The sequence below is a fragment of the Propithecus coquereli genome, unplaced genomic scaffold, assembly GCF_000956105.1.
Source record: "Propithecus coquereli isolate 6110/MARCELLA unplaced genomic scaffold, Pcoq_1.0 Scaffold85, whole genome shotgun sequence".
Lineage (NCBI taxonomy): Eukaryota > Metazoa > Chordata > Mammalia > Primates > Indriidae > Propithecus > Propithecus coquereli.
This window is the reverse complement of record NW_012154729.1, coordinates 6,015,056-6,035,151: the sequence shown is the minus strand read 5'-3', so window position 1 is coordinate 6,035,151 and position 20,096 is coordinate 6,015,056. Positions and strand designations below refer to the sequence as shown.

General features: G+C 43.2%; 1 protein-coding gene across 1 annotated transcript in view; it reads left to right on the top strand.

The window, feature by feature from the left end:
* The window catches only part of PLXNC1 (plexin C1), a 137,007-nt gene that overhangs the window by 35,167 nt on the left and 81,744 nt on the right, over nucleotides 1-20,096 (top strand). Inside the window, exon 5 of the mRNA XM_012664045.1 lies at nucleotides 13,824-13,938. Coding sequence (XP_012519499.1) covers nucleotides 13,824-13,938 — 115 coding nt within the window. The remainder of the gene's footprint in view (nucleotides 1-13,823; nucleotides 13,939-20,096) is intronic.

The following is a 20,096-nucleotide window of genomic DNA, read 5'->3' as shown; positions in this document are numbered from 1 at the left end:
ATCACTTGGTTTCAAACTGGCGTGGTCCAGCCTGAGTTGGAATAAAACTGAGCCTCAGATCTGTGACTCATGGTAAGCTCCCAGTACCATTCAAAATTAGGAATTCTAAAGGGGGATGTTTTCTTATAACTGCAGAGCATCCCACTATGTTTATTTTAAATGTCACAGATTTATTTAGAAAAATAATTTATTTTCTCTGTTGAGAAGGTTGAGTTTTCTCGCATACGTGTCTAGAGAGTAGATTTTGGTGGTGGGGGGGAGGCAAGGAAACTATCTTAACTTCCTTTTGATCTGGTGTTAAGAATAGGCATGCAGCATAAGCAGATAAAAAGCAATTAGATAAACAATGAGCTCTAAAAAGTCTAGTATTTTATTGTTGGAACCTCAAATCCAACCTGTGCTGAATTTGTCTGTGTGGGTGGAAAAGGAATTTTTGCAGGCTGAATATCTTGGGTTTGGAAGCGGTTTCTCAGTTTCTCCCATATTGCAAAGCATCGCACATGTGTTCAGTTATGGATTTCCACAAAACTGGCAATCCTGAACCAATGAACGGGTGAGGTTCCAAAAGTTCATTTGCAAGTTTGTTTGGCACGATGAATGCATCTTCCCATAGAAACAATGTCATAAATTAAGGGTTGATTTCTAAGGCAGCCCACAAAATCCAACTTACTTAATTTTAACAAATATTTATCAAATACCTACCAAGAGCCCAATGTGGGACGTGAGGTAGCTAGGTGGTATTGAGAGAAATCGGATGCCACTCTTGGCTTTAAGAAACTCTCATGCTAGCTAGAGAGGCAGACCTGTCAATGGGCGACATTCATTCATTCAATCGTATATCCAATCACAAGTACTTTTTCAGCACCTACAATATGCTAAGCCCTGTGTTCAGTGTTTGGGGTACAGTTCTTTCTTCCCTTCGTGGAGCTTTCAGTCTAGTGAGGATGTAAATAAGTGTATCAGTTTCTGCTCCACTAATGCTGTCTAACAAACAGCTCCAAATTTTTAGTGGCTTACAAGAATAAGGATTTACTTACATTTATCTTCCTTGCTCATGGATCTGCCTATCTGCTGCAGGGAGGAGGGCAGGGTCAGTGTCCAGCTGCAGGTTGAGTTCAGGTCTGTTTCTGATGTCTGTCATTCTACGCATACTCTTCTTAAGGCAGACGGCAGAAGCACGAGAGACCACACTAAACTAGGCAGTCCATTCAAAGCCTCTGCTCACATCGTGTTTGCTGACATTCCGTTGATAAAGCACGCTGCATAGCCAAGCCCAGCATCCATGAAGTAGGGAATTACACTCCACCTGCTCTCGCAGGAGACACTGCAGAGGCACAAGGCACAGGGTCGTGCAGATGTGTAATTCTAGTACAGGAGGGATTGAAGAGTTGGGAATAATAATCTAATCTATCAATAAGTAAAGGAGAAGAATGAAATAGACTGTAATAAGGGGTAGCATAGAGGAAGTGTAGGATTTCAGGGGGCCACATAAAATCTAACCCAAACTTAAAAGGTCAGGGAAGGCTTCCTGGAAGAAGGGGTGTCTGTGCTGAACCTGAAGTATAGGCAGGTGTTGGCGAGGTCAAGGGGAGGCAGGGGAAGCTGGCTGAGGGGACAGGCCGTGCAAAGGCCAGGAGCTATAGCAGAGGCTGCCTGCACTCAGTCTGGACAAACACACACTATAGCCGAGGACTGTTGGAGGATGAGGGGGCAAGGTAGGCAGGGGCAGATGAAGGGTCTTGCAGGCCACTTTAAAGAACTGGGACATTGTTGAAGGACTTTGGGGAGCCATTGCAAGGCTTTAATTAGAAGTGTGAGCAGATCAGATGAGTGTTTTAGAACAAGCACCCTGGGATGCAAGGAGTACTGGAGGGGGGACCCCACTGGAGGCCGGCAGATCAGGTAGCAGGTGGCTGTACCCAGCGAGAGGCTGGGGACTGAGTTACAGTCCTAGTAGCAGTGATGGAAAGAAGTGGGTGGATTAGAGAGCTAATGGAAGATAGAATTGACAGGACTTGGTGATTAATTGGATTCCCCTTTGAGTCTGACACACTAAAAATAGGGCCATAAAATGAAAAATAAAATATCAAGGTGGCCACTGTTTTTCCGGGAGATGTATTCTTTCTCCTTTGATCTGAGTCTTCACAAAGAAAACAAAGAAGGGTACGTACCCACGTCCTGGGTTCCTCCTGTGTCCCAGGCACAGGATGAGGCACTAGGCTGGACGCCAAGGGATGGGCACCCGCGTGAGGTCGTAAGGGCTTCCGAGAGATGCCAGCGCTGAGTCTCAGAGCGCGCAGTGGGGTGAGTTATTGCAGCGAATTCGGCGTTGAGATTATAGGGGAAGGAGTGCAGGTGTCTGGCTGGGGTGACCAGATGGACAGAGGCGCCATTTACTGAGTAGGGGATTAGGAGGAGTGGCCTGTTTGGGCCACACGGGAAATGCAGGGGGCTGACTTCCACGCTGGCACCACGAGCAGGATGGCTGAGGAAGACAGAGTAAAGGTCCCAGACGCAACTTGCTTGGGATCGAACCTGGGCTTCTGTGTGACCTGCTAGTTTCTTCTCTTCTCTGTGCTAAATCTCCTCTTCTGTAAAGCAGGGTTAATCATAGTACCTGCCCAGGGGGTCGCTGAGAGGATTAAACCAGTTAATGTAGGTGGTCGTAGGCCCGGTGCCTGGCTCAGGGTAAGCACTAAAGTAGTGTCAGCTGTTGTCACGGTGGAAGCCCAAGGAGGGAGCCGCCAGTTGTCCCCGAGGTTGGGAAAGGCTTCAGAGAGGAGGTGGCCTGGAAGCCTGCACGGACTTTCACCAAGGGAAAAGCGGGTGGCAGGCACTGCAGGCAGAAGAGCCAGCAGGGTGAGCGGTCTGTCCTGGGACTGGCGGATTGAGTTCCGTTGCCGGGGCACTGGCTCCGGCAGGTAGGGAGTGGATGGAGGCCCTGGCTGGGCTCTGCCTGTGGACTTCATTCGTGGGTGCTGGGAACTCATTAGGGTTTTAAGCAGAGGACTGCCACAGTTGTATCTGCGTTTTAAGAAGATTATCGTGATGGCCATGTGGAAGATGTCAGCTCTCCCGACCTCCCACGCCACCACCCTCCCAGGGCCGCTTTCCTTTGGTGTGTTTTATAAAGAAGGAGTTCATTGCGCGTCTCTTCCTGAGTCATCTACCTGGGGGCTATTTCTCCAAATTTCAGGTATCTCCGTGCCTCTCCCAACACCGCCATGGGGCTCCACTTGCCTTGGTCTCAGTCACATAATGGAATCAGGGCTGGGTCCTCTTCAGAAAATGGGCCACGCAGGAAAGACCACACCTGCCTTCATGGTCCCATGCCTTCATGCTCCACCTGCACAGGGCATGTACGGGCGGAGACAAACCCCCAGCATGCTTGTTATAAAGGCATCTGCGCTCTCTCCTGGATTATTTGTATAAATTTAACATTCGCCCGTGTTCTTCTACATGTTTCTTCCATGTCGACAGTTGGAAGACCTTCAGGCAGCCCCTGGTAGCTGTTTTTAGGTCTTCAGCTGCTGTTAGGCTGTTCTACACACGAGATTGTGAAAGAGATCATTTCTCAACTTGGCCTCCCAGCAGGGCTCTGTGGCCACCTCCCTATCAGACTTCCTGAAGGGTTGGGAGTAACAGAAGGGGATTTTTAACACAGGAGAGAAAACTGAAATCTGAATTCTAAACATATTTGTCCCCAAGACACCAGAGTAACAAACCAAAAGAGTGGAATGGTTTCCTTGTGGGCGTACCCCAGTTCTTTGCTTGGCCTTGCTTTCCTGTCTTGAGGTCTCTCCTCTAAGTGACACTGCTTCCTCAAGCCCCCCAGGGCCAATCATTCACCCTAAGGGGACCCTCCCCACCAGGGGCGTTATTGCCCTAAAACTTGACCAAGACGATCCAGGGTGCACAGTCACTCGTGGCCATATTCTTCTGTTGTGCCATCACGAGAGGTGGGCTCCATGCCGCAGAGAGGGCCACGGAGAGCTTTGCAGCAGAAAAGCCCAGCAGGGTGTGGCCGCTCATCCTCCCGAAGCCGGTTGCCGTGCCCCTTCCACGGGAAGCCTGGCCGGGAGACAGGCTGCACGGATGGGGAAGAACATGCTCATCACACACCAGAGCCCGCGCAGCACGGTCCCTGCCACGCTATGTGAGGTCCTCCTGGAAACCCGTGAAGTAAGTGCTGTTCCAATCCCCACTTTATAGATAAGAAAACAGGCTCAGGTTGTATGTGGTTTCCTACTGCTGCTGTGACAAATAGCCACAAACGTAGTGGCTTAAAACAACATGAATTTATTATCTTCCAGTTCTGGAGGTCACGAGGCGGAAATGGGTTGCACTGGGCTACACTCAAGGTGTAGACAGGGCTGAGTTCCTTCTGGAGGCTGTAGGGAGAGTCCGTTTCTTTGCCTTTTCCAGCTTCTTGAGGCTGCCTGCATTCCTTGGCTCTCGGTCCCTTCCTGAGTCTTCAAAGCCAGCAGTGTGGCATCTTCAGATCTCCCTGGTCCTGAACTCTGTGTTGTCCTCTCATCTTCCCTGGCTCTGACTCTCCCGCCTCCTCTTGTGAGGACCTTGCGGCTACACTGGGCCCACACGGATCATCCAAAATAATCCCCCATTTTTAAGATCCTTAACTTAATCACATCTACAAAGTCCCTCTTGCCATGTGCTATGGTTTCAGTGTGTCCCCCAAGTTCATGTGCTGGAAACTTAATCTCCAATGAAACAGCGTTGAGAGGTGGCACCTTTAAGAGGTGATTCAGTCCTGAGGGCTCTGTCCTCGTGAGTGGATTATTGCTGTTATCACAGTGGATTAGTTATTGCAGGAGTGGGTTTCCGATAAAAGGATGAGTTTGGGCCTCTCTCTGTGTCTCTCTCTGTCTCTCTCCCCTCCCCCTCATGCTCTTTTGCCCTTCTGCTATGAAATGACACAGGAACAAGGTCTGTACCAGATGTAGGCCCCTAGACCTTGGACTTAACCAGCCTCCAAAACTGTAAGAAATAAATTTCTTTTCTTTATAAATTATCCAGTTGGTTGTATTCTGTTATAGCAACACAAAACAGACTAAGACACCATGTAAGTTAACATAGTCACGGGTCTCAGGGATTAGGATGGGGACATTTTGGGAAGCCATTCTCCTGCCTATCACAGGCTACACAAGTAGTGGAGCCAGGATTCAACTCTAGGCTTAGCTCTGAGTCCCAAGCCTCCATCCATCATGGTAGCAAAAGGGAAGAGAAAGAAAAAAGCGACATTATCCCTCATGGCAGCGGGAGAGAGAGGAGAGCCTAGAACACATGGCCAGATGGAACTATGGTGACAATTGACGTGCATATGGAAGGTGATGGAACTCAGGGCCCCCTTGAGTTATAGAAACTGCTTCACCTGGAAAGTTTAAACTTCCACGCATTTAACAGATATTTATTGCACATCTAGTATGCATCCGACACTGTCCTCAGCACCGGGATGCTACGCACCAGCAGTGAACAACACAGGGGGCCTTCCAGTGAGGTGTCATCGTTTCCCAGGCTGCCGTAGCAAATTCCCACAAAGCAGGAGGATTAAAACAACACACATGTATCGTCGCATAGTTCTGGAGGCCAGCACTCTGGGCTCCCAGGGAATGTTCTGGGGGAGGATCCTTCCTCACCTCGCACAGCTGCTGGTGGCTCCTGGTGTTTCTTGACTTGGAAAGGACAACACATCTCTGCCTTGGTCTTTACATGTCCCCCTTCCCCGTGTGTGTCCACATCTCCTCCTTTCCCTTCGAGAGACACCAGTCATTGACTTCCTCAGCCCAGGATGGTTTCTTCTCAAAAATCTGCAAATTTTACATCTACAAAGACCCTATTTCCAAATTAGGTCACATTCTGATGTTCTGGGTGGCCGTGCATTTGGGGGGCACTATTCAACCCATGACATGAAGCACGATGGACAGTGTCCAAATACATAAGGAAACAGAGGACGTGTCAGATGGTGATCGGTGCTATGAAGAAAACGCAGGAAAAGGAGTGGGGAGTGCTGGCTGGAGGTGGGGGAGGTTACAGCTTCGACCAGGGTGTCCTGGAGGCCTCACTGAGAAGGAGACACCTGTGCCAACACCTGCAGGGGCACCTTCAGCCCTGGAGATCTCTCCCTTCTGATGTCGTTGCCATGTTTAGTGGAATGGCCAGGAAGACAATTTGGGACAGAAGATCATTCTTCCTTTCCTTCCAATCTGGATGTGTCCTCGTGCAGATCTCAAGCTTGAAGTCTGTGCGGTGACACTTCTTTATGGTCCAATGCGGCTCTAATGACAGCGATAATGATAATAATGGGATTTGGGGGCAGCCCCTCCTTCTTGTGTGAGGACCCCATTGTGCCGACTAATTGTGTAGATGCAAGTAGGACAACTGTCTGTGGGGTGGAAGCAGTGGGGAGCAGAGAGGAATATGTTATTTGGGCCTCGGGCGCTACTGAATTACCCTGGCACAGGCTGAGTCCGTGCATCTGGGTTACCAAGAGTGCTGGAAGGGGTTTGGGGCCTTCTAGCACTGGAGTGGGGCCATGGGTTCTTCACCTCCTTTATCAGCTGCTGGAGAAGCTGTGAATAAACCCTACTTGTCTCAAAGCAGAAGGTGGAGAAGGGTAAGACTGTTAAGCGGCAGAGCTGCACCTTGGCGTCCCAGGCAGTTGGCAACGGTGGGCGCCGGGAGAACGCCCACCTTGCTCAGAAGGCGGGTTGCTTTGTTTAGTAGAGCAGGCAACTGAGGTCCTCCGACCTTGGCACCCAGACTGCTTCTCCGCACCCTCTTTAATCGATGCTCTCTGACTTCCAACCAGCACCATTAAGAACACCCTTTCTTAATGGTAAACATATATTTTAATGGAACAGATTTTTTTTAAATGATCTTATCTCAGGCAGCATGCACTCTCATAAGAATGTATTGATTGGCTTTTAAAAATTCCTCAAATGTTTTTACTTGTCTCTGTGCCCGAGTATCTGTCCCGTTCCCAGCAGTTGCTCCACATCCAAGCACAACTTTCAGTTCCTCCCTCGAAGCCCTCCTGCCAGTCTTTTCGTTTTTTGCGTTTGTAATGTTTCGTAACGTCTGGACGCTTCTACTCTGCTGTATGGAGAGTGTGCCATTTCTGATAGGCCGAGCATGGGGTTTGATATTGCTCTCAGGAGGATGGGGTTTAATATCATTGCCACCTGATTACTGGTGGGGAAACTGAGGCCCACAGAGGCTAAGGAATGTGCCCCAGTTACACAGGGAACGTGAGAGAGCACCTTGAACTCAGGCCTTCCCGACTCAAAGCATACCATTTTCCCATTTTTATTTTCATGCTACCTATTTTTTTTAAATGCGTCTCCTCAGTTCTGTAGTTCATGGTTTGCATTTGGAAATTAGAAGGCTCACTTTTAGTACACTCATCACAAACAAAAGAACCACATGGGATGAAGGCCACAAATCCCTTTTGTGTGAGTGTTTCAGTCTGCAAATGCGTTTTATGTGTGCTAAATGGCTCATAGTTTCAAGACAAAGGCTGGGTTTCCACCATGCCAGCTAACAGGCCAACCTAGCGAACAAAAATCAATGCAATGACTTTATGGTGGTATCATGGAGACATAGACAAGAATTTAGCCACTTTAACATTTAATTCTTAATCCAATTCAGCTACATTTGTTGAATCCCAGCCACGGGCCAGGCCCTGTACTAGGCCCCAAGAGGAAACAAAGATGAGTCAGTCTCTGCCCTGGAGATGCTCACAGGTTAGTGTGGGAATCATATCAGTAAACCGTGGAAAGTGCTGAAGGCACGAGGAGAAGTCGCTACCCTGGAAGCCTTTAAAATGTCTGAGCAATTTGGCGTAGTCGTAAGAGACGGATGCCAGCACCAGACACCATGCTAACTAACCTGTCTGCACCGCGGTTTCCCCGTTTCTGATGTGGAGGTGGTAACAGTAATACCTGCTTCATGGCGTGTTTGTGAGGATTCACGAGTTAATTCCCAGAAAGCCCTAGAAACAGTACCTGGCGTATAAGCACTAGGAAAGTGCTATGATTTCAAAGTGTCACCCAAAAAGCATGTGTTGGAAACTTAATCCCCAGTGCAACAGTGCTGGGAGGTGGGGCCTAATGGGAAGTGTCGAGGCCACGAGGGCGTCACCTTCATGAATGGATTCATGCCAATTATAAAAGGGCTTCAGGCTTCCAGTTCGATCTCTGTGTCTCTTATGTGTGCAGGTGCCCTCTCTTGCTCTTCCGCTTTCTGTCCTGGGATTATGCAGCAAGAAGGCCCTCTCCAGATGCAGGCCCCTTGACCTTGGGCTTCCTAGCCTCCGAACTGTACGAAATAAATTTCTGTTCCTTTACAGATTACCCAGTCTGTGGTGTGGACTAAGACAGAAGGGCTCAGTCACTGTTAGCTATTGTGAGAGGTAATAGCGGAGAGCAGGTGAGACCACGGACTTTGACGGTACGCTGCCTGGTTTTGTATCTCAGCTCCTCCAATGACTGCTTAGGAAAGCAATATGGAGCCTTCTATGCCTCAGTTTCCCGCATCTTAAAGCAGGGACAATTACTGTAGCTATTTTATAGGTCTGTTATGAATAACAAATGAATGAAATCATGTGAAAAGACATTGCCTGGCAAGTTAGATGTTTTTGCTTTTTAGAAAAAAAAAAACTTCTAAATTGTCTCTGTTATTAGCATAATTTTATCATGTAGATTGACTTTCAGCTCCAGTGATTGAAGATCCAATTTTTCAGCTTTCCTAGCAAGTTATTTTGGTCTTGTATTTTGGCATTCCCCTTTTAAAGACTCCGGAGGCCTTTAATTTGGAGTTGAGTTCTCAGAGAGACTTCCTATTCCCTTCTGTTCAGTAGACTTTGCTTCCTTCACCTCGTGGACTGGCAATTGTAATGAGAGTCCCCCAATTCTGGAGACCCCTCAGCCCCTCCTTTGGGCTCTGTGCCTTTCCTAAAAATGCAGACATCTGTTTCAAACCACTTAGCAAAAGACCTTGAGATGTTCTTCTGGCAAAACCCTCCCCCAGCTTAGATGCAGTCTTCTGTTCCCTGAGACAGACAGAGAGAGAGAGACAGAGAGAAAGAGAGAAAGTGAGAGAGTGAGAGAGAAAGAAAGAAGCTGGATTATTTCCTTGTTAAAAGTTTTCTGATATTTTATCAGGATAGAATCTTTGCAACAGTTCACACTAACCCCCACATTCAAGCCACTTACCTGATATTTAGTTATCAGATTCCTTCAGGGACTGTCTGCTCTTGGTGAACAATTAGATTAGAGGTTGCTGATGAAATTCAAGTGGCAGGAAGTAGAAGTTACATTTCTGAGTTCAGAGTTTCTATTTCAAGGTTAGTAAGTGGTAAATTTTTACTGAGAGATTCTAGCCTAATAGAGTCAGATTCTCAAGGTCCCCCAGCCCAGCCCATGGGCATTTCACCTGCCTGGAAACTTCAGCTCCTTTTCAGAGGTGGGCCTCCTGGTTCTTTATGTTGGCATGAAAACAATTAATAATTTAAGCCATGCCCATTTAAAAAAATAGAAATGCTGTATAAATGCAATACTGTAATAATAAATTTAAAAGTCGATCCAGCTGGGCACTGTTCCCAGACTACCAGCTGAGCAGAAACACAAATAAGTAAAGAAGAGAAACTGCTATATAATGCAAATGGCTGCAATCTCATTGTTTTCAGCTACTCTTATTGCATATATATAGTATTGAAGTTACATTATAGATAAATGGGTTTCGTGGGCTAACCTGGAAACCTAATCACTGTTTATAACATTATTTTTATAGGGTAAAAATGTATTCCATTTTACAAACAGATGGTTTGCAAGCGAATTTTTTGGGAGCACAATAGATTTATAAGTTGAGGGCCACCTGGAATTTTAACCTCTAGCTGGGTGTTTTGGGTGTTTTGTATTCAGGGCTAGTGGTTGATGAAAATCAGAATCCCCACCTCTGTGTTTCCCTCCCAAATCCCTGGTCCCTTCTTCATCCTAGAGTCTCTGCCTTCCCTAGTCTGTTCTCTGTTCCTGCGGTCCCCATCTCTGTCCTCTCGTGCAGGCCCAGCCCCACCTTCCAACCACTGTTGAGGCCCCTGAAAGCCCAGAGGAACTCCGAATGCCTTTCTCCTTATGTGCTTTAGTAAATGGCAGTTCAGGTCCACAGGTAGCCATGCAGCTGAGTGGCCAAGTTTGTGGCTCTGAAGTCAGACTTAGCAGCTGTGTGACCTTGGCATGTTACTGTACTTCTCTGAGCCTCTGTTTCATCCCTATAGAATGAACTAACCGTAAGCACTCAGAACAGTGCCTGGCACAGAGCAGTGTTCCCTCCACGCCATTGTATGATGGGGACGTTATCGGGGACATTATGGGTTACACACATTTCTAGAAACTCAGGAAGCAAACTCACTGTATGAAAATACTTTCTGAATTGCAAACAGCAAACTTAGAAACAAGTGTCTAGAACCTCCCTATTCTTGAGTTGGGGCCTGTTTGGTTTGGAACACACTTTTTTATGCATTGGGGCTGAGGGAGGGGTGATCATGTACTTCTACAGTTGAGTGGCAATATCAAACTCTATTATTATTTTGAATAAATCAAGCTGTACAGCAGATTTTATGGCAAACTAATAAGAATAAGCCTTCTTAAATAGTTTCATTGATGTATTTTCACATGCAGTGTTTTTTACCTAAGGAAGGTTTTTTTTTTAATTAACTTTTTGGTTTGGGGGTTTTTCCTTCAGTCAATCTCTTTGCATCTGAACAGGTTCTGTTTTCTAATTTGCAAACAGGCTTATGTCTGCTTCTTGGTTTTATCATGTAAGCATGCGCTCTAACCGGAAATAAGGACTAGAAAAACAAAATACTGATTGGGAGTCCTAGGACTTTCAGGTAGATCCACAGTAGAGGATGGGGCAAAAGCACTAGCCTAGGTAAAGAAAGCAAATATATTGCTACCATTTTCTTCAGAATACACCCATTCTAATGCACATCCAATTTTCCTCCTACTTGTGGCCTGAAGAAATTGCAATGAAGACATTAAGAAATGCCTCACTACCTAAGAATGAGTCACTGAGGAGTCAGCCTCATTAAAAGTCATATCTGACAATGAGATTTTAATTTGATTAGGGCAGTGGCTTAAGTGTTTGTGTACTTTCCCCTTGCTCTTGTTGATACACAGGAATAAGAGTGATAGCTTTCAAAAGGAATTATTTCAAAGTAACTGCTTTTGTTTACTAACATATGGGAGCTATAAGATCTGTTCCCCCTCCTTAAGAAATGTGAAGTGTGTGGGTAAATGTACTGTCATGAAGATTTTATAATCTGCAGTATTTGAAAAGTAATAAGATACTCTTGTTGGTTGACCATCTGGTTATACATTCTTGGTGTCACGGTTCGCTTTTTATTTTATTTTTCTACTGGTGAGAGGCAAGGAATAGGAGTTCAGAAATTTTGGAGTTTTTTTTTTTTCTTACAAACAAGGAATTTATATTTCGTTGTTTAACATGGCTAGATTTTGTTTTTACTTTATGCAGAATAGGAAATGAAAGGTTCATTATGTATTTTCTTTTCTCTTTTTTTTTTTCAAAAAAATAAACAGAGAACCTCACCTCCTAATTGAGTTCTCAGATTTGAACTTTTAGCCTATGATAAAAATAGTCTCTTTGGCGTAAGGAGTCAGACAGATGTAAATCAAAACTCTAGAAAGAGAAATCACCAACAGAAAGGAACTATGGAGATTTCATGTTTCATCCATTCATTGAAAAATATTTATTGAAACCCTAGTATTTGCATATCATGCTGCCAGACACTGAGGGATTTGCTAAAGAAATATTAAAGACATTCTCCCTTCCTGTTAAGAGCTTAGAGCTTACATGGGGAGACCGACAGAGGCATACGAAACAGTTAAGTTGTAATTCAAGGCAGCATACGATTAAATACCAAAATATGTGGTTCTGACAAGAAATGCTATAGGAGGTCAGAAAAGGGAATGATAACTCTGTGGCACTACTGTTTTCTGCCTACAAATTGGCAAATTGTAGCACTATTTGTATGAAATATTTTACACTTGTTTTTTTGGCAGCCTTAGGCTTTGACTCCCAGGCAGCATTAAGAACCTACAAAAATATTTGTACGCCAGTCTCTTTAGAATTGGCTTTTTTTTCCCTCTCTTATAGGCAGAGGAAGTACCTTTTACAAACCAGAGTGCCCATGAGAGGCAGGGAGTTTCTGACAGTCGTGATCTATTTCAGATACAAACTAAAGAACCAGCTTCGTCATTCTCTGTTTTCCAATCGAGCAGTGCTTGTCTGGCCATTGCAAACTCTCCCTGACCTTGAGAGGCGTTTTAATTTTGAACTTAACGTCCGTGACGGACGAGCTAGCCATCGAGGGTCAGATAAATTTATGGCTTTGGAGAGTTGCTGATGAAAGTCCCCAGGGGTGTGAGGTTGGAGAAGGAACGCACACAGATGCGGTGGGAGTTGGGACACAGATGTGCTCGCCGTGAGCAGGGTTCCCCAGATGTCAGAAGACGATGACATGCTGAAGCATTGTGCTTGGGGATGACGCGCTTAGTGAAACTCACTGACTTCCTGTTCTATTTTTGCCATATTCAAATTAGCACGGAGCTCAAAGACAAAGCCATGAGGCCTAAATTCTTAAGAGTTAAAAGAGAGAGAAGAGGAAGAAGAAGAAATAAAACCTTTGTAAAGTCAAATACGCTCTTTGGGCCCATTCATACCTCATTCCCCTCGGATCCCCTCAGGGACTCCCCACAGCGGAATGTGGTCATCACTTGGTTGTTTTTCAATCTCATGATTCATGTGTTTTCGGTTTCTTTTAAAACTCACTGTCACTGGTTTACTGCCTCTTCTGTTTAACCTTCGGCCTGGAGGAGATGTAGATACCAAAGATGTTTTGTTCCTTGCTCGGTACTATTCAATGGGATGTCTGTGGAGTCTAACACCATTTGAAGATAATGTGGCATTTGGTGTCTGTTCTTGTCCAGTTGGTGGCCCATCTGGTGAGGCAAGGGTTCCTGAGTTACCGTGACCCAGACTAACCGTAACATCAAGCCAGCCAGTGATCTCACCAGTCAGCTTCTGAACTGCTGTTTATCAAAGCATTTGGCCCTGGCCACAACTGAAGACTTATTTGGGGCATCCTCCGATCTGGCTGACTTGGGAAAGTAGTCCCAGAAAATGTTTCACCTATATCTTTTGATATAATTTGGTATCTGCCTAAATAAATGTTATGTAGCAGATGGTTATGGAATGTCCTATCAAATTCTTGGGCAGACTCTGCCCTTGAAATATTTTTATTTAATCATCATACTGCAAAGCACACAAAACAGTAGCTTTATCATTTTTTTTTTAAACGAAAAACAAGTTGCACAAGAGGTTGATAATCTGGGAATGAATTACAAACCTAAACTGTATACAATATGCAACCCCTCTCTTGGACTGCGCTTTGCTAGGCATTTCTAGAAGCGAGCTCTTTATTTTAGAATCCACGAGAGGATGTGCTTTGGATGTATTTGGAGATGTCATCTTGAGAGATGGCTCAGGAGTCGGAGTTCAACATGTTGTCTACATTTGTTCTCTGCTCCTAGACACGATGGAAAAAATGCTCTGCTGTTTTCTTCTTGCTTTTCATGGTTTTAACATCATGATCCTATTCTTGCTCAAAATCAATAATCCACTGTACAAAGCCTGGCAATCTGTACTGAAGCCAAGTATGAGAAAGTTTTAATAATGCGTGTGTGGGGTTGCTGTTTTGTCGCCTTTTTGTTTTCTTTTTTTAGGTGCACTTTTCAAGTAGATTGTGTACATTCAGAGAACTTAGAAAACTGGCTGGATATTTCATCTGGAGTGAAAAGGTGCCCTAAAATTCAGATAATTCGAAGCGCTAAAGATAAGGTAAGAGGAAAGATTTTAATTCGTCTCCATTCGATTGTCTCATTTTGCACAGTAGGTGCTAACTTCCTTCTGTGTAAAGTATCTATTGGCGATCAGACAAGCTTAGTTATTGCAGTGCATTCGTTAGGTGACAGACGCCATCCACTTTGCAAGGTGCTGGGAAGAGAGTCATCAAGGAATTTGTCATCTCATGGAGCTAAAGATGACCCTCAGTTGTTGGATTTGAAGAAAAGACGGGCTTTTAACGTAATATGAATACATACTGATTTAAAAAATAGAGAAAAAGAAGTTTAGACTCATGGTCAACGAGGTCCCTTAAATGTGGCTTAATTGTAGACTTTTGTTTTGTCATGTGGTTCCTTATCCTCATGTGTTCAGGCTTCTCCTAACAAGTATCCTGTGAGCACGACTTTAAGCAGTATTGGCAGAGGTGGAGAGAAAACCAACGTGGGTAGTGACTATTGCAAGTGGGGACCCTTGGAAAGCCGGTGGGGTCTTGCTCCGGCGGCACCACCCCTGGCAGCACATCAGCCCTGTCACTGGATGACAGAAAGGAAGCAAGTGGCATATTCAAGCATTTTCTAATGCACATACCAACCATGCCCTACGGGGAAATGGAATTCCTGCCTTGCAATCTCAGTGGTGCTGCGAGGAGACATTTCTCCCTAATTATGGCTCTTGTGTTATGAATAATTGTACAGAGTCCCCATCAGCAGCCAGTTGACCTGTCTGTTGAGCTCACTGTGTTTTATCTGAATGCCACATTAACAAGGAAATGGGCCACTTTCTTTTTCCCCTTACACTTTGCCATTTCAAATAAATAGCAAGAACCATACCACTTAAGATGATTTAACATTTAATAAAGGAGAGCCAGAGTATTTAATGAGTGATAAATAATAAAAGAATCAAGCTTTCAAGTCATAAGTGATCAGAACTCACACATTTAAAGTTATTTGGCTGTTGTCACTTTCTGTTTTCCTCCTGGGGGGAAAAAAAAGAACTTCCAAAGCCTTCAGACTAACTTGTACCAGGCCTGAGTCAGAGTGAAGAGATTTGGTGGAAAATACGCTTAGGCTGAGGCGGGCGGATTATTTGAGCTCAGGAGTTCGAAACCGGCCTGAGCAAGAGCGAGATCCCGTCTCTACTAAAAATAGAAAGAAATTAATTGGACAACTAAAAATATATAGAAAAAAATTAGCCGGGTGTGGTGGCGCATGCCTGTAGTCCCAGCTACTAGGGAGGCTGAGACAGAAGGATTGCTTGAGCCCAGGAGTTTGAGGTTGCTGTGAGCTAGGCTGATGCCACGGCACTCTAGCCCGGGCAACACAGTGAGACTCTGTCTCAAAAAAAAAAAAAAAAAAGAATTTAGTAATTCGATCAAAGCTATTCTTTGAAACCAATATTCTTTGGACTGATTATTTTAATAGTGTTGAAAAGACGTCTGACTCTACCTCTTGATCATATTATTTCAAAATATTTCCTACCCTTATGGCCCTCTATGACTTACCTAAAAGTCTCAGGTCTTTGTTTAAATAATACCCAACCCTGACCTAAGAAGATGGCAGTCTGTGGTTGTCCCCTATGCAATCTATCGGCTCGAGTCAAAGGGTATTTGCTAACTGCCTATCGCATGCCTGGTAACATTCTGGTAACTTTGTAGGTACAGAAGAACACCCATATAATACAGAACCTCTGTTCACAAGAAGCTTTGTTTCCTCGCACAAAACAATTAAAAGATAGTACATCCTCATACTCACTATGGGATCGGCATTAAAAAGAAATAATTAGAGCAATTCTAGTTGTCCTGGAGGGATTTCTGGGAGGTTTGATTCAGTAAAAACAGCAAGATGCAGAAAAGTGTGCATTGTATGATCTTATATTGATAAAAAAAATACCCCTATATATGTTTGTGTATATATGTCTCTACCTGATTATTTGAGCGTGGAGAAAAATATGGAAAAATTCATAAGAGGTTGTAAACATGGGCCCCCCTGGTGGAATGACCAACGCGGTGGAGAAGGAAGGCAGAGATAAGTAAAAAAAGAGGACAGATAAAAGCCTTACATACCCAGACACAAAAAAGGACGTAAGGCATGATTCCATTTTTGCATTATATAAAATTATGTATGTTTGTATACCAAGAAAGAGATTTTAACATTCAGTCAAGATGGCTTATACTCATAGAAATAGAAAGGATGTAGGGTTAAAATTATTTAATATTACTTACAAACAATACAGTTTCTAAAGGAGAGACACTACAAATCGGAACTAAAAGAAGGAATTCCACCATCACTGATACTATTGACATTGTTTTTAAAGTTCAGTCAGTGCAGTAACATAAGAAACAAGTAATAGAAATAATTATTGGAATGAAACATACAAAAATACCATCATTTGCTAATCTTAAGTGGTTGTATGTCTGCAAAATCTAAATATATTATCCTTAAAAATTATTCAAATGAATAAAAGTTAAATGAAGTGCTGAATGTTCAATAAATATGCAAATATCAATAACCTTACTACATGTCAGTTAAAACAAACTTTTAACTTCAATTACTAAAGGTTCTATTCATAAAAACAACAAATATTCAGACATAAACTTAAACAGTGAGGTATATAGCCTATGTTTTAAAATCATTTTTACTGTGAGATACACATTGGAGACAGCTACCAAAAATAGTGATTTGGGCTTGGAGCAGCTTAGCTTAAGCCATTCTTTCTCATATTAATTAGATAGAAGAACAGTAGTCTATTAAGGTTATTTATAATTCATCATAGTGAAAACTTATCAATTAAAAACATAAGTATAAATAAAAATAAAAATATACAAGATATTTTCTTGGAAGATATGGAAAACATCTTGAATATATCTAGACACATTCTACATTTCTTGGTGGGAAGACACCATAAAAATGTCACTTCTTCCTCAACCTATTTTTCTAGATTTCATGTAATTCCAGTGAATTTTGAATGGGCATTTTCTTAAAATTAATATAAAATTCATCTGGAATAATATGAACTGATAAAGAATATCCAAAATATATTTTGACAAAAGGTTTATTCAGTCAAGCCCACTCCCATTAGATTGTAAACATGATAGATAGATAAATACATAGATATCAACAATAACTTAATCCATGATTCTGGTTCAAAAATAGGAATATAGATCTATAGAATATAGTAGAAAGCTCAGAAATAGGTATAAAAATTTCAAAGATCAGATATCATAAAATAAAAGGAAACAAAAGAATTATTTCCTAAAAAGTGTTGAGATAACTGGCTTATACTGTGTAAACAAAATTTAATTCAGATTGTACATTAAATATAAAAATAAAATTTAGACTAATTAAGAAATTCATATAAAAATCTAACTCACAGAAGAACTAACAGAAAATGGAACTGAACATCAGATTATTTGGAAGTATAATTTGCTTACCTCTGAAGCAATATAGTATGTAATAACAAAATAAAAATATTCATGTACATGATTTCCTTTTTAAAGAACTCTACACAACAAAAAATAAGAGTTGACTAAAGCACACTTCAGGAAGATATTTGCCACAAACAAAATATTAATTATAAGATAATAAAGCTAGTAAAAATTAAAAAGAAAAACATCAAGACACCAAAAAGTAAGTGGGCAAAAGCATCTATTCTCACAAGAGGAGATTCAGAAAGTAGATATAAATATGGAAATATGTTCAACCTCACTAGTTTTCAAATAAATACAAATTAAAGTGATAATAAGCTATGCTAACACCCAGTGTTGGTGATGCCAATTAGCACAACCTTTTTGGAAAGCAATTTGGCAGTGTGCTTCAAAAGTCATAAATATATTCATTCTGTTTGAAGCACTAATTTCAGGCTTAGAATCCTGAGGAAGTAACTTGAAAGAAGAAAAACCGTAAGCCTAAAGTTCCTGTTGCAGTATCATTTATAGAATTGGTAACTTGAAAATAACCAAACTGTTCAGCCATAAGGAGAATGGTTAGGTATGACATGGGATGTCAGCCTGATAGAATGTCATGTAGCACGGAGTTCTTTGGCCCCATGGATAGAAATGGACACACCACTGCCTCTGTGCCCCATTTGACCCTTTGTGGCTTCACTCCTTCTTTATCCAGCTTGGTTCAAGAAAGCACCATCAACCTGGGAAGGACTCCCATGTTCAGTTTATTAAACGAAAGCTTCAGCATTTTAACCATACTCGCCTGGGACCCAGAGTCACACAAAAAATATTAATGCCTTCAACTTGCTTGCTACTCTCTCCTTCCATTGCACCTGAAAAAACACGCTCTCTCTTCTTTTCAGAGCAACTCCAGCCTGGCTTCTGCCCCACTGTTCCCCTGAACCTGTTCTTGATAAGGTCACTAGGGAACTCCATGTAGCCATTCCAGCAGACACTACAAAGTCCTCATCTTACTTGACTGATTGGCGGTATTCTTGAAACCCTCTTTTCCGTTGCCTCCCATGGCACACCCTCTCCACACTCTCCTCCTCTCTGGCCATGCCTCAGCCTCCCTTGCTGGCTCCTTCTTTTTCTGACTCTAAATGCTGAAGATATTTAGGGCCCAGTCTGGGCTCTTCCTTTCTTCTTACTCTATAATTTGTCTGTAGACAATCCTATCCACTCCCATGACTTTATAAATTACCTATATATTCGTGTCTCCTTGATCTCCAGCCAAGACGGCTCCTCATATCTCTGGGCCCTATTTGAGATACCCTTTTGATTATCACACAAGTTTCTTGAACAAAATACATCCAAAATTGAAATCTTGAATCTTCCACCCAAAGTCTGCCTTTCCTTCAGTGTGTCCCATCCCAGTACCTGGTACCTATCTCCATCCATCCATCCATCAGCTCACCAGCATCCTCCAAATCCACATCCCACTTCCAATCCTGAGCCACACTACCTCTGAAGGGTACCTTCCTTGACTCTGTCCAATCTTTCTGTTTCCACTGTACCATCCTAGCTCAGGCTTCTGTCATCTCTTGACCTCTTGATACTGTGTGGCCCTCCAGTTTTAGTCTGGTAGGATGTTCTATACTTCTAGTCTATAAGCTCTTTGAGGGCAAGGACCATAGCTGTTTGATTCACTGATGTATTCAATACCTTGTGTAGCACTTGTCATATGTTAGGAGCTGGGTAAGTATTTATGGCATAAATAAATGAAATCATGTTTACATTTATGTAAAAACTGTATGAGAACTAAAAGGAAATGTGGAAAATTTATAAGAGTTGGTGAAAATAGGATTTTTAAAATGATACTCTTGTTACAATTGAGCAATGGATTCAATTTAAGACAAACAAGGGCTGTCCGGAAAGTATCCAGCCATTGTTAACATAATGAGAATGGTTGCATGGCTGGATACTTTCCGGACAGCCCTCATATATGCATACAAGATAATCTGTGATCGTGTGTTAAGATGGGTGGTGCAGAAACAAATGCTGGGCTAAAGATATTACTATGAGTGAGAGTTCAGCCATTTGTTGAAGATGAGCTAGCAGAAATGGTTTGGGGTTTGCCACTAGGCTCAGGTCCCCTAGAGATGGTTGGACTTCAGTTCAGATGGAGTGGACTGAAAGAACTGACCATCTTCCAGCGTGATTCTATGGCCCAGAAACAGAATTTCTTGAAAATGGAAAGATGGAGGTGACCCCCAGGGACTAGAAAAGACTTCGCGAGCTTATCAGAGAACCAGGGAGACAGCAGAGTCTTAGGTGGCAAGGTAGAAAGTCTGGGCGGAAGTCAGCAGTGTGACGGAAGATGGCCACTTTTCAGGTTGTCTAGACGGTAGCTCTTGAGAGTTGGTGATAAGGTTACCACTTCCTCCACTCCCGCCTTCCCTATACTTAGCTCCCTTTCTCACCAGACCCCTCCATGCACCCGATGCACAAGGAGCCCACCATTGGCATATTCACCCCCTTAATTTTCCTTCTCAGCAGGAGACCCGGCTGCTTTATTCCTTTGGATAATTTCTTTGACAAAAAGTTGCTTTGGGGAAATTTCAAGATTTTCTTTTTGTGTCCCTTGCGTACATATACACACATGTATATACTCACGTGTCCTCATATATGTACAAATACACACACATGCACACACAAACACACCCTCCCCCCAAACCTGATTGTAGGTTTGACCACAAACAAAACCTTA